Source organism: Notolepis coatsorum, assembly GCF_963971535.1.
Source record: "Notolepis coatsorum genome assembly, chromosome: 18".
In the NCBI taxonomy this organism is placed as follows: domain Eukaryota; kingdom Metazoa; phylum Chordata; class Actinopteri; order Aulopiformes; family Paralepididae; genus Notolepis; species Notolepis coatsorum.
Window position 1 is genome coordinate 88,436,153 of NC_140182.1, and position 27,997 is coordinate 88,464,149.

The 27,997-nt window shown below is 44.9% G+C and overlaps 1 protein-coding gene across 2 annotated transcripts in view; it reads right to left on the minus strand.

The window, feature by feature from the left end:
- Window positions 1–293: 293 nt before the first annotated feature.
- shisal1b (shisa like 1b) overlaps window positions 294–27,997 on the minus strand; it is a 33,608-nt gene continuing 5,904 nt past the window's right edge. Inside the window, exons 3-4 of one of the 2 annotated variants that reach the window (XM_084334425.1) lie at window positions 16,327–16,635; window positions 294–583 (exon numbers count right to left, since the gene is read on the minus strand). In XM_084334425.1, coding sequence (XP_084190551.1) covers window position 583; window positions 16,327–16,635 — 310 coding nt within the window. In that variant the 3' untranslated portion in view covers window positions 294–582. Of the gene's footprint in view, window positions 588–16,326; window positions 16,636–27,997 lie in introns of both variants that reach the window. The other variant, XM_084334424.1, reaches the window with a different exon arrangement.

The window sequence follows — 27,997 nt, forward strand, 5'->3', positions numbered from 1 at the left end:
CATCAACGTCCACTCTGACATGTTCAGAATGTTAACCACTCCACCCTTACAATTCTTTGACTGGTTCACTAAAAATTAAATCACCAAATAGGCAACTGTGCCTAACTGCTATGGATCGCAAACTGACACAGCAGTGTAATAAACACTTTATATCTCGAAAGATGTTTTTTTCTTTTTCTTTTTAAAAACAGGCAAGCCTCATCGGTTGCGATGTCCGTCCAGTTCACTTCAGGTTTGTGTGGCGGCGGCGGCTCCAAACTGTGCCAGCCATTGCAGAGGATCACGTGGGCTCCTGTGAATGGTTGAAAGAGTCTGTTGTTCCTTTGCAGTGGTTTGGTAGCAATAAGGTTCCCCCGTAGCCTCGTCTACTGAGTTTCTACTGGCCATATGCTGGCCTGTCTCTGTGTGTTTGTGGGTGTTTTGTGCTGAATAGAAACAGCTGGTACTCAGTGTTAGCTGATCCGGAATGGCCAGCCCACCGACGGCGCTGTGTCAATGATCCAGAGACAGGTGTCTGAGGGGCGGTCCTCTGTGTCAAAACAAGGCATTGCTACTCCTCCATTGGTCCAGACGCAGCATCACTCTGCCTCAAAGAAAGAAGGGGGAAAAAAGTTAAGTTAGAGGAGCGCAAAACCTTTATCAACCTCAAACAGATGAATTCTTATTTTTTTTTTCTCATGCCATCGCTTAATCCTCTGCAAACATCATCCACCCCCTTGGTTGCTTTTAATTCCAAAGCTCACAGTGGTAGGGTCATCACATTTCAAAAAACATTTCTTCTTTCCCCCTAGCTTGCAGCACAACCCTGTCATGATCAGAAGGGCTGTCTTTTGCAGAATGTTATGATGTTAATTAACTCCACACACCGCATGGAGATTATTGCTCAGTAATTGGACAGGGTCTGGACACGCCACTCTACCGACGGACGGGACAGACATCGTTTCATAATTTAGAATTGGACAGGGTCTGGACACGGCACAGAAAAGTGCTCCAGACAACATAATGGTTCAAAGATAATAACTTATGCAGGAGATGGAGACAGGCTTTGAGCACACGTATGCCCAGGAGTCAGGGATGGATTACAGAACAGGCCTACCGGGCCCAAGCGCCCAGGGGGCCCCTAAGCCAGAGTCAGAACTTTACATCTCTCACCACAAAGACAAAGAGCTTAGTCGTTTGTGTCAACGACAGACCCCCAAATGTCCTACAGAAAAACGAATGGAATAACTTAAACATTCACCTTGAAAATGTTGCAAGAGAGAAGCCACCATGACACCTTCAAAGTGGGTTTATCTTGTTGAGATACAGGAGAATTTAGTTATCGGCTCTTGGCTTTAATCATCTGGAGTCTAAGCCCTTTTGGGGGGTGTGGGGAGGCTGCAGTGAGGAGTGTTGGGGGGATGGTCTCAGGGGCAACAGCAACGAATAGCAAGAGATTCTGCCCCCCCCCCCCCTCCCCTCCCCAGCTGTAATTCATGCACACCATTTTAGTATAAACCTTTAAAATTATTTTAATCCAGACCCTCTGAGGGCCCTCCCCCAGCTTGGGGCCCTAGGCTTGAATTCATAACAGCTTCAGCTTTACAGCCATACCTAATTTATACAGGTCCAAGATTGTTTAGGGACCCCAATATGCAAAAATAGGCAAAAATATTATGTATATAGGTCAAGAGACCCCTATTGAAAATTGCCTTGCCAATCTTTCCCATAAAAATTTGCTTCACTTTAGAGTCCGCTAGAGCCTGCTGAAGATAGACAAGCCGGCCGGTGCACACATGCGGTATGGGGGGGGGGGTCCAAGGGTCCCATTGTGTCATAATCCACCTATGCCAGGAGTGCTATCTAGACGGCTACGACCAGAGAAATGTAACAGACAGCGACTGACTGTGTGAGTAATGGAAACCAGACTCCTTTTACAGGGTGACAGACTTGTAATGACACTGATAATGTTGAGTCACCGAGGACTGCCTGAAAATGGCAGCGTGATGAGGGCTGGTGAGTCAGGCCTACGCTGAGCGTGGCGACAGATGTCACCCGCCCCTCCCAGACCACTCTGTCCACATGACGTCAGCTGACCCCGCCCCTCCCAGACCACTCTGTCCACATGACGTCAGCTGACCCAGGGAGCTACCAACAGTGGGTGGGTGGAAAGTTGGCACAAGGCGTGCTGCTATGAGGTGATGCCAAGTGATTTGCTAATTACAGAGGAACTCTTTGATATCTTCTGGTTTATGTGCACTGCAGTGCCATCATGCTCTGTTGCCCATGCCCATTTCTCACTGTCAGCTGCAGGCTGATGCTTCATTATCAAACCAACCTAAGGCAATATAATATATCTATAATGTATATGGTGCACAAGTGCATACAGCAGTGCATACGGCAATATATATACTGTAAGGCATAAGGCACAATAAGGTAATGCATAGTACTGTAATAACCCTCCTGCTTTACCCACCAAGCCTCAATCAGCACCACGCCTTATTCACTCAAAATGTGCGAATGTACTGTAACACAAAAAATAACACGTATTTTTTCCATTTATTTATTTTGCCATGTTAGGTGTTGTGGTTTATTATCCCGAAAGCTGTCGTGTCCTCTACAAAATGGCAGCAAAAAACTACAATTCCTGATGTTAAAACTTTCCAAAATGGTCGGCTTTCGCGAACTAAACAAGACCAAAACTAAAATGAAAATCTATCTAATAACACTTTAACCTATTGGTAAACTAACGTATTGATGATAATATACATTATAAATGCTGTTGTGACATGGTTGTTTATATGATGTTTATACTTGAATACGCTTGAAAAATAAAACGATACTTTTGTCAAACAGACTGGAGAGATTGATTTATGATGTAATGTCATTTGCGGTCCGCCGATGGACCGCACGGGTGGAAGAGGTTAATGTTATTGACATATATTGAAGCCCAGTTAGTTTCTCTTCCCTATTTTTAGCATGTAGCAACAATTAGATTTGAAATTAGTTTCAAAATGGTTGCACCCTGATACAAATAAAAAAGCGACTGTACATACAGTATATTTCATTATCTGTTCTTAATTATGCACGCCTGGTGATACTAAATCCAAATTGAACTCGGGCATTTGAAATATAAGATTTGGAACAATCCATAAATGTGCGAATGGCATTGGTCCGGATGGGAGAATTCAGTACTGTATCTACAAAACCTTCTGTTTAATCATCTTCCCTTTATTCATTTCCTTAGATTTTCTTGTACACATGATCGCAAGAAGGTACTGAACGAGATCAGTGGCAGTTTTTCATGTCTGTTAATTATTAGCATGGTGTTATTCACTGTCAAAGATGCAAAGAAAAATCATAATTCATATTCTCCTTTGTTTCATCACAAGCCTAGTAATAGACACAATATTTCTGACACTGGGAATAGATTCACTGAGGTCCATAGATGTCCCTATATACCAAGAATATGCAAATGAAACCTTGTAGAAGTGGAGCAATATTCCATTTACTTAGGTATGTATTTTAGGCGGATTTTCAGAAAATAGAGGTTAAGTGGAAGACTATTAAAACGGGCAAACTAATCAAGGAATGTCAAAATAACGAATAATAACAAAGAACACTTGGAACTGAATCTACAGTAGGTTATCTCTTTTGTGCCCGGAGGGCCAGAGGATGCTGTTGCTATAGCCAGTGCCATGAGGCACTATGAGGGCACATTGCTCCAAGGCAGAGAGACCTGGCATCAGCACAGCCAGGAGTCCTAGCCAGACTCTTTACTTTCTAATAGGCGTGATAGACGTTTAGTACTTCGGTGCCGATTAATGCTCTAATAGCATTATGCTGGCAGCCCCTGGGAACAGCTGTGTTTACCGCTGTTTAGAGGTTGCTACAGGGTCCTCCTGAGAATTGTGATGTCAAAAATGTCATGTGCGTAGCAGTCATTGGTGAGTGCATTTTTCGTCGAGGAATGCTTAGGAGCCTTTTACCCCTCGGACATCACATCAAAATATCTACCCGTCCATCGGGTTTCAATCAATTGCTCTTTCGGTGCTGCTTTTTAATTTTTAATTTAATTTTTTACATCCTATCGACTGGCTGTTCCTATATTGTAACTCCAGGGTTTCTTTTCTTCAGAATGAACAGGAAATTGAACATTGTGTGTCAAGTTAAACCACAATACTTGGCAGATTCCCGTCTTATTCATACAAGGACTTCTTTTCTTCTTCTTTTTTCTCTCCGATCTGGTGATATTAAAGTTTCCACTATTTATCCGTGCTGAACCTAATGCCTGAACTGCAGACTCATTTAATAAAGGACATCCACAGAGAAAGTAATAACAGATTCCCAGGCCGCCCACGCTGAGCCCACAGCAAATCTGGGGCGGCACGGAGCATCATGGTAAACACTGTTCCCACCCGCCGAATGCCACACTGTACTTTCTCAGAAGAAGAAGAAGAAGAAGAAGAAGAAGAAGAAGAAGAAGAAGAAGAAGAAGAAGAAGAAGAAGAAGAAGAAGAAGAAGAAGAAGAAGAAGAAGAAGAAGAAGAAGAAGAAGAAGAAGAAGAAGAAGAAGAAGAAGAAGAAGAAGAAGAAGAAGAAGAAGAAGAAGAAGAAGAAGAAGAGTGCGGGAGGATTATTTAATACTTGGACTCACTGTCAGGTCGTTGTACGTTTTTGCTGCCCCAGTTCTGAGACTTGACCCCCACAACCCAGTTTGTTTACATTTGGCCAACAGATGTTCCCCCTACTGTAAGAGGGCCTGGTATTTTTAGCCATTATTATTCTCCATCCTTTCTAGGGATAAGGCCTGGTCAACCCCCGCACAAATAAACCAAAGGCCATCTAATGACGCATTGTGTGGGCAACAACATCCACTGCAGCCACAACAAGGGTACGCTGGCAATATACAACTGAAAGGCTTAAAGAGGCATAAAGAGGCATTGTGTAAGATGTTCAACCTATGTGGAATGAAGACATTCAGTTACAGTACATGCTTAGTCCACGTAACTGCACGTGGTTGAGTCAGCACTGTCCTCGTTTCAAATGATCAATTGCATCTTTAATGAAAAAAATGTCATGGTGTGAAAGTCCCAATTTACTCTGTTTCGCACAACAAGCCCATGCACATCTTCCTAATCTTGTCCCAGAAACTCTTTAACTGGTTAGTGTGACAGAATTGCCCCCCCCCCCCAGCAGTATTTGTCAGTGTGATGGCGATGTGCGATATTATTTAAGAATATTCTTAGCTCTGTGAAAACAGTCCAGCAAAGCCTACTTGCCATTTTCTTAGTAAAATATGTTGGATTTTTCACAAATATAATATTAATTGTCCCACAGTATTAGGCTACTTGGCAAATACAATTCCCAGCAGTCATCCATTACATCAGCAGGTATTACCATGAAGTTAGCATATCCATCCCCCGCCTAGGCCCACTTCGTCATTCAAAATGAGAATTCCTCTTCCTACTCCGATACCTTTTTATAGACATGCTCCATCTTGAGCTGGGGGTCTGCCAGTATGAGTCAACCTACCCAAGCTGAGATTGATGAGTCCTCTCCGACTGAACTGACTCCATGTCTAATGAGGAGCCTCAGTGGACATGTCCAATGTTAGTTAGGTATGCTTCCACTAGCTGCGCAGCTCCCAGGATACCCCTGTAGACGCCCGGCTCCTCTGTCTGTGTCAAGGCCCTGGCTTACACTGTCCACACCGACTCATGAAGCCATTTGTCAAACCTTGTCCTTCATTAAATTATCATAGCCAGAGAGAGAAAGAGAGAGAGGTCTGCTTCTAGGAAGAGGCTTGGAGCACTCAGCCAGATAGATAGGGAACACAACGTCTGAGAGAACTGACATTAATAATTTACATTAGATCTAGGTTTGATTCTCCACATTATATTCGAGCCAAAGAGTTCCAATATACGGTATATCCAGCTTGATCCAGGTGTACCGTGACCGTCTCGACAACGGATAATATCTGCCAAGATTGAGTGTGTCCCTAAGGGGTGCTATTTTGTAATAGTTCACTCATCCTCGCCTTATACGTGATCTCGTGTGCTTTAGTGAGTATGACAGAGAGTCCAACAGGCTGTGAGCGCTGCCCAAGCCAACTCTCTCAGGCACTAAACTGAGAGAGCGAGAGGTCACAGAGCAGATGGTGCTTTTCCTCCCAGAAACCCTACCAGGATTATATAATGTGACTCTGAGTAAGGACAATCTGGTTAAGAATGGAATGGACCTGTCTCAAAACCCTGCCCCTTTTCTTGATCCTCCAATCACAACTGTCGCTTACCTCGGACAAACTTGGTTTGTCCGAGGTAAGCGACAGTTGTGATTGGAGGATCAAGAAAAGGGGCAGGGTTTGAGACAGGTCTATTAGGGGGCACCTGGCTGGCAGTACAGCTTGGGTGCTTCATTACTAATGACAGCTCTGTAATGAGCCAGTCGGGAGGAATTTTGAACTTTCTATCTTAAACACAAGTTAATGTGAAGAGGGAACAGAGGGCTATTTCCAGATGACAGACCAATAATGGATCAAATGCTTAGCAGAACATTCTTCTATTTATCGTTGCTATGGTTGAATTCTTGAAATATCGATATTAACTCATTCAGCGCCGCGGGCCTAGAGCATCTTTGTTCCTACTGTGCCACCGCTCTAAGAGATAGGAATGCGTGGCAGTGTTTGCGTGGCTATATATCTATATTCTATATTATAGCTATGGATACAATACTATGGCTCAAGTCATTTGACATCAACTATCCATCGTTCAATATGTGAAAAAGAATAAATGTTTTCATGTATACGTTTGCGTGTGTTATACCGTGGTTGTAACTGAGGGGTACAATTCCCTGACTGTATTGTTAGATATGATACTTACTACCACTACCTCTTGTACTTTAGACTCTGGCCACCCAGTACTAGGCATAAATAATTATGGTAAACACTCCCACGTAGATGAAACGATCCAACACAAATGTACCAAGTCGAAAGTCTGCGTTTAATAATAATTAATACATAGCAAAAGGTATGTAGAGCAATCACTTAATTACATTTATGATTTGAAATAGGATGCACTTTTATGGCAAATGAGTATTCGTTGGTATATCAATAGAGAACGTCCAATCTCTGGTGGCGCAGGCGGTAAATATACAACCTGGAATATTTAAGGAATAATAGCAATGATACTTTAATGATTATAGAACTGGATACACTAGGGGGGAATTCCGGTCGCTTGTAAGACAACTGGAGAAGGGGGGGGGGGGTAGAGTCTGGCTGTATCCGTCTGGCCGAGGGTATCCTGGGAGAACCCACGGTTGTGCGGCTCGGTGCCTCAGCGATCCTCGATCCACAGATGAAAGCAGTTGGACTCTCTGTGGGCCGGCTTCCTCCGGTCCACGATGGAGAGACGTGAAGCGACCTCGTCGTGTAGAGTGTCTCCTCACCTGTCGTCCTCTCCGGGGGGGGTTTCCAACACACGGCAGTGTTGGTCTTTATCCATAGAATAATCACTGTATACAAAGCATAATCCGTGCCTGGGAAGGCGGGCTGTCGTCGGTAGAATAATCCGGTATGCAGGTCCACTCGCTCGTCGGCTCTGGGGCTCCTCGGGTGCAGCCTCACATGGGGTCGGCCACCCTGGATAAGCAGCCAGTTCTACCCGAAACGATGGGGGTACTGACTACGATAGTATTCTCACCGCACGAAGCACTACATATGAATAGACTATTATTAGCTTAATAGACTACGTCCAACTCGACGATATAGTGCCAAATATGACTATTCAAATATTAATATACACGATGTCTCAATACCGATGGTAGGCCGAACTTGGCCTTACTCCCACACGTGGCGTCGCGGGGAGGCTTTACGTCTGTCACTCTATTGGAGGGTAAGAAACTGGACTAAAAGGAAGTCCTACTTTAGTAGCGCAGTATATATACGCACTATGAACAAATAGTACCATTAGTGGTGCGGTAGCCAGATTCCTACGCGGAACTAGGACTTGTTCGTACATGTTGAGCGGTACGTTTGAACTGGGTCTGGGGGGTATGGCAGCCTGGCACCAAGGTCTCGACCAATAGTAGAATGGAGACTATTATGGGATGTTCAGTAGGCTAGAATGGATATTCAATGCATATTGTACAAGGAATATACAAGGGATATCAGGGAATATTAGAGAATATACAAATACAATTAAATATATATATACAAATAAATATATACATTCGGTTTAATCTGGCCCTTCACAACAGCCACCCCCTGATTGGTCCCAGACCTAATCAGTTAAGCAGAGACAGATTAATCGCGTTGTCTATTTACACATAAGGGTTTGCTGTAGGGGTCAGTCAACTTCACAAAGTCATAGGGTTATAGGGTCATGGTCATCATCGATTGTGTCTGGGAGTCGGGGCAGTTCTATGAGCCTCGCCACGGGACGGGTGTAAGTGCGACCCTGGACAAGCACTTCAGCTGCTCGGACCTTGCCGTCGGCACCGGTGATCACTTTGCTTACGCGGCCGGCCGGCCACATAGCTCTGGGCAGTGATTGATCAATAATCATGACGACTGTTCCTTCTGTCAAATTGTCTCTCTCCTTTACCCACTTCTGGCGGGTCTGTAGAGACGGTAGGTAGTGCAGTAGGAATGTCCTTTGTTGTGCACTCTCTATGGTAGTGCAATCATCTATGTTGGGGTCTGCGGAGATAACAGTGCTCAATCCACAGAACATAGGTTTCTTATTCTCAGCCTCCTCTTGACTTGCTTCCCTCGGGATAGGCGTGGGCCACTCTCCTTCCGGGAGCTTTAGGAATGCTGGGCCGTCACTGTAGACATTGCGACGGGTGAGGTCATCTAGGGGCATTCCCCGGGTGATGACGTCAGCTGGGTTCTGTTTTGTATCAACGTAGCGCCACTCTGTTTCTCCGGTTAACTCTTCGGTTAAGTCTTGAATTTCGGTGACTCTGACTCCCACGAAGACTTTGTACTTGCATGAGTCCGATTTGATCCAGGCGAGTACTGTCGTGGAATCTGACCACAGGATTGTTCTAGACACCGGTATGGTGAGCTCACGTTGGATGAGCGTGGCTAGGTGCGCTCCGGCTAGGGCTGCGCAGAGCTCTAGACGTGGGATAGATTGTTGCTTGCGTGGGGCTATTCTCGAGCGGGCGAGGACAAATGCTGTGTAGATCTCTCCCCCCTCTTCTTGGGCCCGCAAGTAGGCTACTGATCCGTATGCGACCTCTGAGGCGTCACTGAAGACGTGTAAGTCCATTTTACATGTCTCTGGCCTCACCGTGGGTGGGAAGTAGCTTCGGCGCATATTAACGCCTGGGAGTGAGTGGAGCTCCATCTCCCACTCTCTCCAGGTGGATGCAAGATGTGCGGGAATGGGGTCGTCCCAGCCCTGGTCCTTGTCCCACAATGCTCGTACAATCATTTTTGCCCTGGTGGTGTACGGTAGAATACATCCTAGCGGGTCATATTGTCGGGCGAGTGTTGTGTACACACTCCGTCTGGTGGTCGGCGCCGCCGCCGGCCTTCCCTGCTCCGTAGTCAGGGGCTTGTGTCTGTAGTGAAGCGAATCTGTTTTGAATCGCCACACCAATCCCAGGGTCATCTCCTGGGCTTCTCCCGGGATTGTAGCCATCCAGGTCTCGCTGCTGGCTGCCTTGTCCTCGGAGGAGAGGCTGCGCAGTACTTGCGGATCGCTGCTGGCCCACTGCCTGAGATCAAAGCCGCCTTTGATCAATGAGGCGCGGAGTTTAATCAGGAGAGCCTCGGCTTCTTCCTGGGTTGAAAGGCTTTGTAGACAGTTGTCTACGTAGAAGCTGTTCTTTACGCTGTGTCGGACCTCTTCGTCCGCTGCTGGGTCCTCTGCTACATGTTTCTGTAGTGCAAATGTAGCACAGCAGGGGCTGCATGTCGTTCCGAAGGGGAGGACTTCCCATTGGTAGATGGCTGGGTGCTCATCTCCTGGCTTCTCTCTCCATAGGAACCGTAACAGGGGCTTGTCCTCCTCTACTAATCTCACCTGCAGGAACATTCCTTTAATGTCCCCGCTGATGGCCACCTTTTCCTGGCGGAAGCGGAGTAGAACGCTGAGTAGGGAGGGGCCGAGTGTGGGACCGGGCAGTAACTCTTTATTCAGATTTTGGGATCCGATCTGGTAGCTGCAGTTAAATACTATGAGGTCTTTACCGTTGTGATGGACCTTGTGGTGAGGCACGTACCACGATTCAGTGGTCTGGTCAGCCTCTTTAATGTCCATCTTTGTGACGTGTCCCGCTGTGATGAGCTTCTCAATCTCGGCGCGGTATACACTCTCTTGGGCGGGGTTCTTGGCTAAGCGCCGCTCCGTGTTCAGCAGGTACCGTTCTGTGGCGTCTGTCTTGGCGTGGAAAGTAGGCATTCCTTCTCGCCGCAGGAGTGGCGTGGCGTATCTCAACACGCCGTTGACCGGGACTCTCTTGGTCCCTGTCTCGAGGAGGTGAATGGCGTAAATGTCATCTTTAGAGCGAATGTCTTTCTTTCCGTTCTTAAAGGGCATTTGTTCCAAGGTCCATAGCCGCTCTACGTGTTGCAGGAGTGCGGTTTCTCCCTCTGTGACTCGGGAGTGGAGACATCTAGTGGCTGTACTTCGGTTGAGAGATTTGGCGAGCGGGCCTTGGAGAGTCCATCCCAAACGGGTCTCGACTGCTGCAGGACAGCCTCGGGGTCCGGTATGAACCCGGTCTATCGGGACAATGAGGTCTGCATGGTCGGAGCCTATCAACAGGGTCGGCATAGCATTGTCTATGAGCGGGATCGGTAACTTGCGCAGATGTGCATATTTCTCCATCAGCTTGGCGACGGGGTATGTGTACCGCGGCAGTCCTATTTCTTGGCTGGTGAAAGCGTCTGTAATCTGGTACCGTCGCTCAGGCTGGCCGCTTGCTGCGATAGAGAATGAGACATTCTCGCCCTTTATCGTCTTCAAATCTCGTCTTATTGTCCGAATTGTCATTTGGGTTTCGCTTCCCCGCAGCCCTAGCTGGGCCGCAGCGGAGGCGAGCAGAAGGGTCTTCTCTGACCCGTCATCGAGGACGGCGTAAGTATCCAGGACTTTATTCTGGTAGCTTAGTGTCACACGCACTACTTTTAGGAGTACTCGGGCTCCACTGCTGCTGGCGGGATCGATGTACATGACGCTCGCTTTGCTGCTGGATGGTGCGGGTGAAGGGCGCCGTCTGTTACTGTCGTGAAGTATGTCCAGATGGGCTCCATCGCACTTGGTGCACCTTTTCTTTAAGCGGCATTCGGCTGCCATGTGTGAGCGCGCACAGCGAAAACAGCGCTTGTTGGACTTTATCCATTGACTTGCTTCCTCCGCGTTCAGCTTGGGGAAGGAGTCACATTGCGCTAGCCAGTGTTCTTTCTCACAGTAGGGGCACACTATCTTCCACTTCTCCGTTCTGGAGGGGGTACTGTGGCTCCTGCTGCTCGGTACTGACTCCGATTGGTGCATCACAGTCACCGATCTTCTTCCATCATTTAGTCGTCTGGTTCCTTCTCTGGAGCCAGGGGTGCTCCGTCCGAATGTATCTAGCTGTAGGCTGCTGACTTCTCTCGCCAGGAAGTCTGCTAGATCGAGGAGGTTCGGTTCGGGGCCATTCGGGTCTCGGTGGTCTCTCTGCCGCCTAAAACGCTCCTGTCGAGCGGGCGGCAGCTTCTCCAAGATCCTTTCCACATTGGAGTTGGCGTAAAGTTCATGCCTCCCCTTCTCTCTCTGCGCTCCCAACATCCCTACCAGGGACTGCACTCTGATGGACAGGTCGTCCAGTGCTCGATTGTCTATTGCTGGGGGTAAGCGGTCGATGTGTCGGATCTCCTGGATCACGTAATCCCATATGCGCCCATACCTCTGGTCCAATGCTACCAGCGCTGCTGTGTATGGGGTGGTGGAAGTCGCGTAGGCGAGCGCTATATTATGTGCGCGGGGTACCTTTAAGTGCTTCAGTAGGATGGCGTATTTATGGCGTTCATCCAATACATCCACCAACATGGTCTCCAGACACATGCGGAGTTCTGTATACTGGGCCCGGTTCTCTTGGGTGAAGTCGGGTACCATAGGCGTGCCAATGTATGACGCTGACTGTGGATACATCGGCGAGCGTTGGGGGAGAGGCCTCCTAGGCGAGTCTCCTCCCGCTCCTTGGTATGGGCTGGTACCGGCAGTGTACCATGGCCCGCTTGTCCAGGTGCTGTTCCTCGGTGCGGGTCGTGCGTCGTGCCCACCCGTGTATAGAGTCGGGGGTCTGTAGCGCAGCTCCGCGGGAGTATAGCCTGGGCTGTACCGGACCTCCTGGTCCGGTAGAGTACTGTGCTGTCGTCGGGCGCGGTTCTCCTCCTCTTCCTCTTCGTCTTCAGTTAGGTCATCCAGTGCTTGTAGTCTCTGGTTTAGCCTCTCCACAGGATATGCTGCTCCTTCCCGGTTGCTAGGTCTCGCTTGGACCGGTGGGGGGAGGTGGTCTGTGGGGGGTATAGACCTCGTCTGTTGGTCAAGTTCAGGGTTGTTTACTCGGCTAGGGGATGCCGCCCTGGAGGTGTGTCTAGACGAGTTCCTGGAGCCTCTGGCGGAGGGAGAGGGTGTTGTCCGTCTGATCAGCTGTTCTATTAGTTGCGCTTGCTGTCTGTCGCGCTCTGCGTCCCGTAGAGCACCAGCAGCTGCTCGCTGGCTGTCTGCTCGGTCTCGGGCCACATTCTCTTCCATCTGAATGCGTCTTATTTCTAGACGTATATGCTCTTCTTTGCTCCGCTGCTGGATCTGCAGTCGGTCGCGTTCAGCAGCGGCGTTCAGGCTGATGAGGAAGGCCTGCTGTAGGGTCCTCTCTGCCTCGCTGGGAGAAGGCGGTTGTATAGGGGAGCCTTCCCTCGGGGTACTCCTTGCGGAGCCTTGGAGCTCTATCTCCACGGTGCTCTCCCCGTCTTCTTCCGTGCCGAGTTCTCTCTCGGTAGCGTTGTATTCCTCCCGGGACTCATCGGGGACTACTTCTTCAGTACTGGCGGGGTGTGAAGTCATGTCTGGTTCCCACTGGTCCCCACCGTGAGCTTGGTCAGTTACATTAGAACCCGTAGGGGCCTCTATGGTCGGGGTAGTCTGGGCGTTGGGGTTAGACATACTTTTACTTTCTAGTTTTACCGCGTTTACTGTTAGTAGAAGACTAGGTTGTTGACTGACAGCGTAAGCCTCTAAGTACTGAGGGAGCCGTCGTTCGCGCTGCGGGCGTTGGTTAGGAGGATCGTTTCGTGGAGTGTTCATCATAGGCCATTTCAATATTAATAACACTATATTAATATTACACTAATTACCATCCGGCTCGAAGGACCAATTGTAACTGAGGGGTACAATTCCCTGACTGTATTGTTAGATATGATACTTACTACCACTACCTCTTGTACTTTAGACTCTGGCCACCCAGTACTAGGCATAAATAATTATGGTAAACACTCCCACGTAGATGAAACGATCCAACACAAATGTACCAAGTCGAAAGTCTGCGTTTAATAATAATTAATACATAGCAAAAGGTATGTAGAGCAATCACTTAATTACATTTATGATTTGAAATAGGATGCACTTTTATGGCAAATGAGTATTCGTTGGTATATCAATAGAGAACGTCCAATCTCTGGTGGCGCAGGCGGTAAATATACAACCTGGAATATTTAAGGAATAATAGCAATGATACTTTAATGATTATAGAACTGGATACACTAGGGGGGAATTCCGGTCGCTTGTAAGACAACTGGAGAAGGGGGGGGGGGGGTAGAGTCTGGCTGTATCCGTCTGGCCGAGGGTATCCTGGGAGAACCCACGGTTGTGCGGCTCGGTGCCTCAGCGATCCTCGATCCACAGATGAAAGCAGTTGGACTCTCTGTGGGCCGGCTTCCTCCGGTCCACGATGGAGAGACGTGAAGCGACCTCGTCGTGTAGAGCGTCTCCTCACCTGTCGTCCTCTCCGGGGGGGGGTTTCCAACACACGGCAGTGTTGGTCTTTATCCATAGAATAATCACTGTATACAAAGCATAATCCGTGCCTGGGAAGGCGGGCTGTCGTCGGTAGAATAATCCGGTATGCAGGTCCACTCGCTCGTCGGCTCTGGGGCTCCTCGGGTGCAGCCTCACATGGGGTCGGCCACCCTGGATAAGCAGCCAGTTCTACCCGAAACGATGGGGGTACTGACTACGATAGTATTCTCACCGCACGAAGCACTACATATGAATAGACTATTATTAGCTTAATAGACTACGTCCAACTCGACGATATAGTGCCAAATATGACTATTCAAATATTAATATACACGATGTCTCAATACCGATGGTAGGCCGAACTTGGCCTTACTCCCACACGTGGCGTCGCGGGGAGGCTTTACGTCTGTCACTCTATTGGAGGGTAAGAAACTGGACTAAAAGGAAGTCCTACTTTAGTAGCGCAGTATATATACGCACTATGAACAAATAGTACCATTAGTGGTGCGGTAGCCAGATTCCTACGCGGAACTAGGACTTGTTCGTACATGTTGAGCGGTACGTTTGAACTGGGTCTGGGGGGTATGGCAGCCTGGCACCAAGGTCTCGACCAATAGTAGAATGGAGACTATTATGGGATGTTCAGTAGGCTAGAATGGATATTCAATGCATATTGTACAAGGAATATACAAGGGATATCAGGGAATATTAGAGAATATACAAATACAATTAAATATATATATACAAATAAATATATACATTCGGTTTAATCTGGCCCTTCACAACAGTGGTGAATATAAGTATAGTTTCAGAGTGATCCTGGCTAATTCCATAAAACGCCGCTATGGAGGAATACGTGAATTTTACTAAAAGCGTTGGCGTTGCTCGCCTGGACACGCTACTATTTCCAAATCAAATGTATATAATAGGTATTATGTTTCATCATGAATGCATGAAAGGGGGGGTGTCGTTTTTTGATGCTTTGATTGTCACCAACGGCATACATTCTGGAGTACGTTACACATGGTCGTTGCGATCGATGTGAAATCATGGTTGGATCAAAGCAGGATTGATGTCATATAGTCCTTACCTTCACTAGGAGGTACCCCAATAAGAATATTCCAATTGTCTGATCGCGATTTCCAGTATTGGTGTCCATCGTGTCGCCAAGATAATCCACCACAACACATGCATCGGGGGCATTGGATGCGTTTCAATGCCATGGAGTGAACCGCTAAACTAAAATCGCCTGACCAAAAAAAAATTCGCCCGGAGTGAATTAAATGTAACACCGGGTGTGAAAAAAAGGGTGGGCGATACTGCCACCTATCAGGATGCGGCAGGTATTGCACTCTAGCGATCTCAGAGTGGTTCCCTATGGTAACCCTGAGGTCCGTGTGAGAGAAATGAATAAAAATATTGAATAAAAGAAATAACGATGAAAACCCGACTATACTCGGGTCTGGCGCTGAACGGTTGGCGAGTTAACCCGACTTTTCTCGGATCTGGCGCTGATTGAGTTAAGGCTAAATATTGAATTTACTCCCCACCAGGGAATTGTTGTGAGCAGAGTTCTGTCTGTCTGTCTGTCTGTCTGTCTGTCTGTCTGTCTGTCTGTCTGTCTGTCTGTCTGTCTGTCTGTCTGTCTGTCTGTCTGTCTGTCTGTCTGTCTGTCTGTCTGTCTGTCTGTCTGTCTGTGTGATACGTGACGGGTGTATGGGATGCATTGTTGTTCAGACCCCCCCCATTGGCCTTTGAAAAGTATGCAAGACATATTGTTTACTAACTAAAATGTCACATAGTACAAAACATGACAGAGAAGAAAAGGCCTCACAGGTATGGAATTTAAGGAAAGAATTTTATAAAAAAGGAAATAAAGGAAAAAGAGATGAAAGAGTATTTGTGACGCGGCCCCTTGAGCTAATTTCTGAAGACTAAGACATTTACCTTGTTTTTCCAGTATTTTCTGCTAGCTTTACACTTACCACCCAAATGATAGAAGCCATTGCCTTAGGATTTTCATTAAGTGAATTTCCTATCCAGCTAGACCTACTATAAAGTGATCATTATATCAACAAATATCCTATATCTGTTTTAAATTTGGTTTTCAAAGTTAACAACACTCAATTGACTCCATCACTAATCTGAGCCAAATCTCACGTTCAACAATACATACTAAGGTCAAATAACCATACATCCTTCTCAAGAATTCTGATGAGTGATCTTTCAAAAAGGCATTATCTGTGGATTATCAGTTTGACTTCAGAATATTTCAAAATGGACGTATGGTCCTTCATCGGCTGTAAATTGATGTGCGAAGGGTGTCGGATCTCACCAGGCGCTGGACGTGTTGTAGGGCTGGACTGTGGGACTGTGGCTTTCTCCTCTGAGGCTTTGTCTGGGCTGGTAGTGGCCGTGGACCATCGGCTGGGGCTGGGACTGACCCTGGCCCTCGCTCTCCGCTGCATTGGACCTCTGCCACTGGCTCCTGGCCTTCTTCAACCAGCGTCCTCCCAACCCCCACTTCTCCAGGTAGACTCGACACAGCTCATAGTTGATGGCCGAGTAGTAGAGGAAGTCCAGGGCCAGCAGCACCATGACGAAGAAGCCGTAGATCCACACGCCGACCAGGGCGGCATAGTTACTGCAAAAGGGGGAAGGTTTGGGGGGTTGGGGGTGTTAGTGTTAGTGAAAAGTTGCGTTTTTACACCTGTCTTCTCTTCCTCTTTAAATTGACAACATTAAGGGAAATGTGCTTACCGTCTGCTCCAGAGTCAGACAAGAAGATAGATACTGATTTCCTCCCTGTGTGCTCAGTAGAAAGCTACCCGGCTGCAAGCTAGCCTAGCTTAGCACAAACTAATGGAAGCGGATATGGTTCAGCTAGCCTGGCTTAAAACTCTCAGAGAGGTGTTTTTGGCCAACAGCTCGGCTAGCTGATCTGTAGCGGAATGGAAGCAGATATACAGATAGCGGAATTCCACGGATAGCGGAAGAGTGAGGAAACTGCGGAAAGGAGGTGTTAAAGCCGTGGTTGAAGAGATATGGCTGCAGATTCCCTCCTTCCTTCAATGGTGGAAGAAGTACACAGTACCTTTACTTAAGTAAAAGTAGAAATACCCAGATAAATGAGTACTCTGGTTTAAGTAAAAGTAGAGAAGTATTTGCTATTAAATGTACTTAAGTATCTAAAGTAAAAGTACGTATTCCACATGACGTTTGTGTATTCCAGTGCTTGGGAGAATTCAATCCTCGATCCATTGACCTCCTAAGATTATGTTAAAGTGGTATGTGGTCCAGTTAAGCTGCTCTGATTACGTCCTCTTGAAGTTAACAGGCTTCAAATGTGAAAGTACATAATATTCATACATTTTTGCCATGTTTTCTATACTAAATCTTTTTCTTAAAAGTAACTACATGTAGTAAAAGTAAAAGTATAATGTCCCCTAAAATGAGTAAAAAATACATAGTTATTTTCCAGCACTGCCTTCCTTACATCACACTATCGAGTGTGCTCTCCCTGAACAACAAACTGGATGAATTTGTGGAGGGTGTGATTCACACTTCAGACAAAGTCATGTGTTTTATGGAGACATAGCTGAAGGGGCAGCACACTGCTGTGCTGGAAATATATAGTGTGATAAGAGCAGATCAAGATGAATTTAAAACGTACAGTATGTCATTCTTATGCCACTATGGGGTCTCTCACTCAAAACAATAACAAAATACATTGTTTGATGATGTTGTGAAGGAGCGTGCGATCGTGGAAGTTGTTGTCTGCATTGTTAAAATGCACGGCACTATTATTTTCTTTGAGCTAGATTGAGAATTCAAATTAGCCTGAAATGGAGTGAAAGCTACTGGCAAACTGGGGTACATCACCCAAATCTCTGTATTAATCATGGAGTTGATAAGTAGCTGGCAACCAATGTAATCAAAAAAGTCAACCAACGAACAAGATTTTTGTACAGGATCTCCTCTCTGGTAAACAAGAATATCTTGAAGACTCTAACAGGAGCATTAATTCAAGGGTTCTACGACTATGCTATCTAGTAATTCATTTTTTTTGATCCACTTTTTCTCATTATTTTCTATTTTTCTCCCATCCCAATTTCGTAATTCCAATTCTCCCCTCCCCTGTCTTGAACGTTGCTAGACTATGCCTCCCACTGGTCGGCTGTAGTGAGGATAGAAGCCTTGCATCACGTGTCCCCTCCGGTACACGAGGAGGCAGCCTGTCGCATCTTTTCACCAGACAGCTCGAACTCTCAGTGGTGAGGAGTAACGCGTGGGAGGCTCACGCTGCCCCTGATACTTCCTGTTTCTGCTGTACAGGCGTCACCCAACCGACCTGTAGGAGTCGCTGTCCACAACGTCCAATCCCCACCACCGGCTTTCCCACCCTCTAACACTGCATCTCCTGTGTCAGTGGCGAGCGCCTTGCCCACTGCGCCACCCAGCCGCAGTAATTTTTATACATAGAAAATGTTTACGTATTTCACCTTTAAAGCACAAAAGTCGGTAAGGGGAGGATGGTAATTTTTGTATGAGAGCAAGTGTGCACCCCAGACTTTGAAATCTTGACAGCGTCATTCAGACCATTTTACCGTCCGAGAGAATTCAGACAAATAATCATAATGCTGTGTCTGGCCCTGATAATGAAACGGCTGCCAGCAGAACAGCAGAAAGCTATAATAATATGCTTTCCCGTTCCGGAGACCATCCTGAATTCATCCTTGGTGATTTTAACACCTATGACATAAGGTGTAATTTGCCAACACCGGACCAATATGCCACCTGTGTAACTTGCTCCACCCGAATCCCGGATCTGTGTTTTGCAAATATATAAATATATAAAGCGGTCTGCCATAATGTAATACATCTCCTTCCAAAAGACAGAGCCAGAGTGAAAAGGGAAAAGCCCACTACCAAGGACATCCATATTTGGTCTGAAGGCGAGAAAGAATAACTCAGAGTCCCTGCTTCCAGGACACAATATAGGACACTTTATTTGACTATTGTCTGGTGGACGGTCACAAACTCACGGACACTATAACCTCTTATTAACTCATGTGAAGCCAATGTTGCCCAAACTAAAACTATCAACATTTTCCCAAATAATAAACTATGGATGACTAAAGAGTTGGAAAGCAGCCTTGATGAAAAGAAAGCAGCATTCTGTGGAGGTGATGGCACCAGTGTTCACAAAAACATTTGAATGATTTGAGGGCTAAGTATCTACGTTTGAATCGGATCCAAATCTTATCCTATAAATATCCTAGTGATTATTCCGCGGATAAACAAAATATTTAGATTTAAGACTGATAAACCAAGTAACCACCAAATAATTTTTTAACAATGAGCCATTCGTTTGAACGGTTCTTGGAAAGGAACAGAGCCAAAAGATCCCATCACTCACTGAGGAGGAGTAGAGATAAGGAAAGCCTAAGTGGAGGATAAAAAGATAGAAGGACAATTCTGTACAAGTGATGTGAGACAGGCCTGGTCAGGCTTTAATATCATGATGGGTAGAGAGGCTAAGATGCAATAATGTCATGCTACAAACTTTCCATCCTTTGTCAATGAACTGAATGTTTTTTTTTATAGCAGATTTGACACAAAGGACCATAGCTCTGAATGTGATGCAATTTGGAGCAGTCTCCCAGTTTGTCCCCCCATACAGTTAACAGAACAAGAGGTAACAGCTGCTCTGGGACGGCTGAAGCCAAACAAGGCATCAAGTCCTGATGGTCTGAAAGGAAGGGTACACAAGGACTGTACCACTCAGCTAAAAGGAGTTTTTACCAGATTATAAAAAATTTGATTAGCTCTTGGAAGCTCTTTCATATAGTCCCAAAAGAACAGGTGCTACTTTTCTTAATGATTTTAGACCCATAGTGCTTACATCATGTCTGTGTCAGGTCGTTTTAGTTAAAGTGTGCGCTGAGCCTGCCCCACCAAGCCGTTTCTCCATGCATTTATTTATTACTTAGAATAAATCAAACTAACAATAAATAATATCATAGAGAACAAGGCGGTATATGGTATATTAATACAGTCTATTCCACTATACAGTAGCTATATCCGCGGCGATTGCGTTACTTCTTATATATTTAGTTTGCAGTGTGTGTAATGCTCAAGATGCCTCATTGAGTCAAATGTAATTGTTAATGATACAAATATTGTCGCGTTTATTATCATTATAATTATTTAATTCCACGGATGTCTGTAGAATCAAGTGACCGCAATCCCCAAGGACTTCTCCCAAAGAAAGCTGTTAAAAACATGGGCACACACTGGTCTGTCAATACGAAGTCATTCGAGAATGCCGAATAAGTTCGTAAATCGAGTTACGAAGGAATTCCTTGGTAACTTTCACGTATGTCAGTTCGAGAATGAGGATCATTGTTTCTAACTTCATTTCAATCCCCCTACATACCAGTATGACGCTTCCCATTGCATTTTCTCCACTTAACCCTGCTGCTTTTTAAAAATAGAAATGCTTTAGAAATAATTCATCTGAACATTAGAAGCTTCCTCGAGAAATATCATATTAATATTCTAGTTCTCCAGACTGATCCTGATCTGCTGATTTTAAGTGAATCATGGCTCACAAATCATATTAGTGATGTTGCCTTAATGGGCTATGATGATACATACAGAGTGGATAGAGCTTGGAAGGGAGGAGTGTATGTTAAATCAGGTCTTTCTGTGTCAGATTTAGATGCCGTTACTACATTTAATTTAGCTGACACTTTTATCCAAAGCGACTTACAAGTTCTGTACAACAGGTCAGCAGGAAGGGTACAACCCTGGCATCAAAGTAACAATGTTCATCAAACAGTGTTGAACTTGGGTGCTACAGTATTGAGTACAACATACATTAAGTAAAACATATTAGCATAGTAGGTAGTAATATAGGCAAGGAAGATTATTTAGTAGCAAAGTGCATGATACTAAAAGACAGTACGAAGGTTCGGTTAATTTTTTCATTAGATATTGATTGAAGAAGTGTGTTTTTAGTCAACGATACTAGACCTAAATGTTATGGATTTCAGAGTTCAGTTAGGTCCTACCTCATGGCATGGGTTAGCAATAGGGGTCTACAGACCACCATCTGCTGATCTAAGTTCTATAGTTGCTTTAGCAGGTCTGATCTAGAGATATTCAGATATATCCAGATTTTATCTCTGGTTGCACTATGTTTTAATGACGTCACATGCACACGCGCTCCTTAGTATCTTAAGGAGATTAGTGCTAACCCTAATTTATCCCAGTTAATAATGGAACCCACCAGACAAAATGTCCAGGTCTACTCTAATTTAATAGATCTTTCATTGTTCAATAGGCCTGACAAAATTACAACCTGCAGTGTTTTTGAACATGGCATTAGTGATCACTGTCTAATTGCTTGTATTAAAAGTATGCGCTTAATAAAAACAAAATCTCACACAGTTACTAAAATAAATTTTAGACACTTATCAACACATAGTGATATACACCTCACAGTTGAGTTTTCGGCTCTGGGTTTCTTTGTGAAGACTTACTTCAATCGTTGATAGGCATGTTAAGACGTTTAGAATAAAAGATATTATACAATGCATGCACATTTCTTGATTCTGATTGGCTGAAACACTTCTTTCAGATGTTGTTATTTCTCATAACACACTCCACGTGATCCCAGAACCCGCCCACAACCGAATTACTTTGTTTCCTAATCACTCCGCCGTTCGTGTTTTTAGGAATGAAACCAAGATGGCGGACAATAATCTTTATGAATGGATGTATTGATAGCGTCATAACGACTCATTCAAAAATGATAAAGTCACGTGGAATGTGTTAGTTGCTTACACAATGTTGGATTATGTAATTGGTTGGTCATGACTCATTGTGAAACAAAATATAAATCGCGGGAAGTGTGTTGTTAGATGGCATTCGTTGTAGAACCTCCCTCTCCTTCAAAAGGACACTGTCATTTCACTGTTAATAAAATGTTCAATCAATCAATCAAATAACAACCGCTAACTTCACTGTTAGATGGCATGCTTTGTAGCAACCTATGTATAGATGTATCACTGTCTATCTGTATGTCATATATGTTATGATGCATTGAAAATGGGGGACCCTGATGTAAACAAGACAAAAGTCTTTCTCTGGTCTGCATCCTCTTAACAATTGTGTGTATTGAGCTGTACTGTATTGTACCCATTCTGCAATCTGGTAATAAAATGTTCAATCAATCAATCAATCCAATAACAACCGGTAATTTCACTGTTAGATGGCATGCTTTGTAGCAACCTGCCTCTGCAAAAGGACACTGTCGCACAAAGCGATTTCATTGAAGTATGGATATATTCGTAACAAATAATAAAAAAAAGATACTGTTAACTGGAATATGTTAGTTGTGTACACAATGTTGGATTATGTAATTGGTTTTGTTAGATGGCATGCTTTGAAGCACCGCGCGCACATCCCAGCTGCTTCTAGACACGGAGGCATCTTCTTAAATAATTTTTTTTGGGACCTACTTTCTGCGGATGGTTTTGTGAATAAATCTCCATTATGCTTCAATTACTGTGTGTTTATTGTATAGCAATAAGGTTGGATAATTTCGGCCATTGTATAAAAGCATTACATCATGCGACAGAGTGTGTTATAGAAATTAGATCACACTTATGGGGGTCTAACGACCCTCGGCTGCGCCTCGAGCCTAACAACCACCCATACTGTAGGCGTGATCTAATTTCTATAACACACTCTGTCGCGTGATGTAATGCTTAAGAATAACACCATGGTTCTCAGGAGTTGTCAGCCTTGTTTAAAGAGAGGAACATTGCTTGGTCTTGTGCCAGACTCTCGTGACACTTCACATTGTCACACATCATTCAAACAGATTCTAAATAAATGCACCTCTGCAGTGAGAAAAGCCAAGTCGGAATTTATTTTAACCTCCTACTCTAATCCGGCTAATTTCTGGAAAGCAGCTAATTTGAATAAAAACAAACCCACAAATGATCTGCCTATGCATATCAAGTACGATGTGATTTCGGACTGAAATTATATTTGTTTAACATTTAACAAGCACTTTGGAGATGCAGGGAATTTGTTTGATAAGACATACTGTACAAAGGGCCTGCCATAGCTGCTGATGATGGTATGTGCTCAATGGAACATGCTCCCAAATCCAATTCAATCCCTCTACCTCTTTGTATTAGAAGCATTGCAAGTAGGGATGTTCGATATTGGCTTTTTTACAGATATCCGATATCCCGATATTGTCCAACTCTTAATTTCCGATACCGATATCAACCGATACCGATATATATGCGGGTTCCCCCCCCCCCCCCCCCTTTTTAAATAAAAATCTCCAATTATTGCTGAACTTCTTTCCATCTTAGGAGGTCATTTCCTTAGTGTTTGGAAAATGAAGGTGGTGACAAAGAGGACCTATCGACCAATTTCTAAATTACCCTGTTTAGCAAATGTCATGTAATTATTAGTGAACAACCATTTCAGCTGTCACCTTAGTCAATAATGATTTAATAACTGCATTAGATAATAGAAAACACTGCTGCCCTTTTTGTTGACCTGTCTAAAGCATTTGACACAGTTGACCATCATCTGCTCTTGCAAAAACTAGGTAATATTGGTCTTGATAGAGCGGTGAGTCTGAATTTTTGCAGATAACAAAGGGTGTACTGCAAAGTTCAATTCTGGGCCCAGTCCTCTTCACTATTCATATAAACGATATAGTCTCTACATTGAATGGCTGTCAAGCCCATTTGTATGTGGATGATAATATAATTTATTGTATTGCTGCCTCAGTTCAGCTAGCAGTGGATAACCTCCAACGTTCCTTTGATGCTCTGCAGGAAGCTCTCATCAAGCTGGTGCTGACTGCTGAATGCTAGTCAAACTAAATTGATGCTATTTTCTAGATCAAGAAACGTAGATTTTAATTGCTTGTGTATATCTACTCTAAATGGATCCACTATTGAGAGAGTCACTGAATATAAATATCTTGGCATTTGGCTTGATGAAAAATTGACTTTTAAATACCACATGCAATCTCACTAGCAAGCTGAGACAAAAGATTGGGTTATTTTACAGAAACAAATCAAGCTTCCCTATGATTTGCAGAAAGAAGATTGTTGATTATCTTTATGTCAGTTTTGGATTATGATGAGGTAATTTATAGAAATGCTGCCTTGTCCACTCTTTTACCCTTAGAGACCGTCTTTCATTCTACTTTTAGATTCATAACTGGCACGCATCATTGCATCCTGTATGATAAGGCGGGTTGGTCTTCTCTATCAGAAAGACAAAATAGACATTGGTATCTGTTTATCTTTAAGACCAAGACCATTGATGGAAAATTGCCACCATATATCACAATGATGCTTGATTGGAATTATGGACCTTATCTGACCCGCTCAAAACATTGGCTTACACTTAACCTCTTAACCTGCAATGGCCATTTTAGTTTTCGTTTTTGAGGACTGCATACTTTTTTTGCAAACCAAAACAACATATTTTATACTTATAGCACATGCATGAGCCTGGTCTCTTTTGAAAGATGACATTCTGAAGAAAAATTCACTTTTAGTGCTAACGTAATAGAGTAACATAGGTCTGAACTTGAGTTGTAGAAAAACTTGTTACTCAAGTTTTTCGGTGGTAGTTAGTAGTCCAGAGGTAGTATTTCCCCAGAAGGTGGTATGGCTTACAAAGATTTCATAAAGATCCATTCAGAAATGAGTGATTAGGGGTGATTTTGGTAAACTGTGTACAAAAGAAAAACTGAGTTTTCTCATAGACTTCAATTCATTCGGCTGTTTTTCTCTTCCTGTTTTCGCTCGTTCGTTTTTTTTTGTTTTTTAGATTCATACATCCCCACGTGGGTTATCATTGGAAAGCCACACTCATTGGCTACAACGATCCACAATAATTTTCGAGATCGGATCTAGATTGCCGGAACTACTGTGCCAAGAGTCGGGAGTGGTATTTTGCGCAATACCGTGTACTTTGCACAAGCCTCAAATACCGGCATGTAACTCGAGAACCGCTGAACGGATTTTGTCGGATTTTGACGCTATCGACAGGCAACAAATAAGCCTTCAATTCGATATATATATATTGTATTACAAAATATGCACACCCGAGCCACTAGGGGTCGCCAAAGTGCCGGTGGGCAAATCGTCCTAAAAAGGTTGCATGCTAAGAGGGTCCCACGAGTTCAGTCTGAACTTGGTATGTCTGAACTTAAGTCTGCCTTTTGTTTTGATGCACCAGTTTCCTGGAATGATCTTCAACTCACACTAAAAACCAATACTCCACTATCATATGGACAAATGTAGATGATATGGCTTTTGTCATCCTTTTGTACAGGGGTGATGTGATTAGAGAACTGGCATACCTGAACCATACTCCCATCCAGACCTGGTGTCACAACACTGCACTGGAGTTAAATCCCAGTAAAACAAAGGAACTGATCATCTCCTCTAAACAGGACTTTGCTACTAAGCCTCTCATAATGAGGAATCTGCAAGTTGAAACTGTAGACAACTTTCTCTGTGAATGTTGATTACGTTTTTAAGAAATGTATGCAACAAATGTATCTGCTTAGATAACTTAACAGCGTTGGAGTAAGCCAACACAAGTCTCTCATCGAAAGTGTGCTGTCCTTTAAGATTACTGTATGGTCTGGGGATCAGCAGCAAGCTGGCGAGGGTGGTCAATGTAGCCAGTAAACTCATCAGAAGACCACAGAGCCAGTCGGGGGCTCTCTGGGAACAGAGGAGGAGGAAAGCTCTGTGGATCACAAACCCTCACATCCCCATGTTTGTGAGGCTAAGATCTGGCAAGCGTTACGGGACGCCTTTGGCAACAAAGAACATATACAAGAACTAATCAATTCTGCATGCGGTTAGCCTACTCAATTCTTAACTTTTAACTGCAATTTTATTTTTGCCTACTGTATTCACTGTCGATGTCATTGCGATGAGCTGCGTGACTTTGAATGCAGTGCTGCTTGGATGTGAATGCAGTGCTGTGTGGATGTGAATGCAGTGCTGCGTGGATGTGAATGCAGTACTGTGTGGATGTGAATGCAGTGCTGTGTGGATGTGAATGCAGTGCTGTGTGGATGTGAATGCAGTGTGGATGTGAATGCAGTGCTGTGTGGATGTGAATGCAGTGTGGATGTGAATGCAGTGCTGTGTTGATGTGAATGCAGTGCTGCGTGGATGTGAATGCAGTACTGTGTGGATGTGAATGCAGTGCTGTGTGGATGTGAATGCAGTGCTGTGTGGATGTGAATGCAGTGCTGTGTGGATGTGAATGCAGGGCTGTGTGGATGTGAATGCAGTGCTGTGTGGATGTGAATGCAGGGCTGTGTGGATGTGAATGCAGTGCTGTGTGGATGTGAATGCAGTGTGGATGTGAATGCAGTGCTGTGTGGATGTGAATGCAGTGCTGCATGGATGTGAATGCAGTGTGGATGTGAATGCAGTGCTGTGTGGATGTGAATGCAGTGCTGTGTGGATGTGAATGCTGTGTGGATGTGAATGCAGGGCTGTGTGGATGTGAATGCAGTGCTGTGTGGATGTGAATGCAGTGCTGTGTGGATGTGAATGCAGGGCTGTGTGGATGTGAATGCAGTGCTGTGTGGATGTGAATGCAGGGCTGTGTGGATGTGAATGCAGGGCTGTGTGGATGTGAATGCAGGGCTGTGTGGATGTGAATGCAGTGCTGTGTGGATGTGAATGCAGGGCTGTGTGGATGTGAATGCAGTGCTGTGTGGATGTGAATGCAGGGCTGTGTGGATGTGAATGCAGTGCTGTGTGGATGTGAATGCAGTGTGGATGTGAATGCAGTGCTGTGTGGATGTGAATGCAGTGCTGTGTGGATGTGAATGCTGTGTGGATGTGAATGCAGGGCTGTGTGGATGTGAATGCAGTGCTGTGTGGATGTGAATGCAGTGTGGATGTGAATGCAGTGCTGTGTGGATGTGAATGCAGGGCTGTGTGGATGTGAATGCAGGGCTGTGTGGATGTGAATGCAGGGCTGTGTGGATGTGAATGCAGTGCTGTGTGGATGTGAATGCAGGGCTGTGTGGATGTGAATGCAGGGCTGTGTGGATGTGAATGCAGTGCTGTGTGGATGTGAATGCAGTGCTGCGTGGATGTGAATGCAGTGCTGTGTGGATGTGAATGCAGGGCTGTGTGGATGTGAATGCAGTGCTGTGTGGATGTGAATGCAGTGCTGTGTGGATGTGAATGCAGTGCTGTGTGGATGTGAATGCAGTTATCCCGCTTAATTTCGAGTCATTTAATAACCTTTTTATTTCTAGTCTCTACTACAGTATATTGTGTCTACTGTATCTATTACCTTGATTATTTGCACTTGATGTGCTGTGTTTTTGTGAATAATTTTTATGAACTGTCGGATGGGCCAAAGACAATTATTGATATACCGTTGTATTGTATTGTATTCTTAATTTATGGCCATGGAGAAGAAACCAGGCAATTTCCACCCTACATTGTAAAGCGCTTTGAGTGTCCAGAAAAGCGCTATATAAATGCAATTAATTAAACCATGGAGGGGCAAGCAATGCTGATCTCCACTACACCTCTAGCCTCACCTGTCAGGGGGAGAGGAGGGCAGGGCGACAAACTGTTTATCCGAGGTAAATATCAGGCTGAGCAGCTGTAGACTGTCCAGTGAGCTGGGATGAAACAGTCCACCCATCAGGCATTCTGCCACTAAATGAAATATCATGAGCGGTCGCAGGGCAGTGTGAACGGCCAGAGGGAGACAGAGCCCTGCTGATAAGGCATTAGTGGAGAGAGCTGTGTGTTTCTGTCACCACTGCTCCCCCCGCTGAGAGCTCCCACACACCAAGAGGCTCATTTCTCTGCACCGATCACCCGTCAGCTCGAACTCCTTTGTGTTTCAGTTCACTGTGTGCGTTTGTTGTCTGTCGTGAAAATACTGTGATAGAGCTT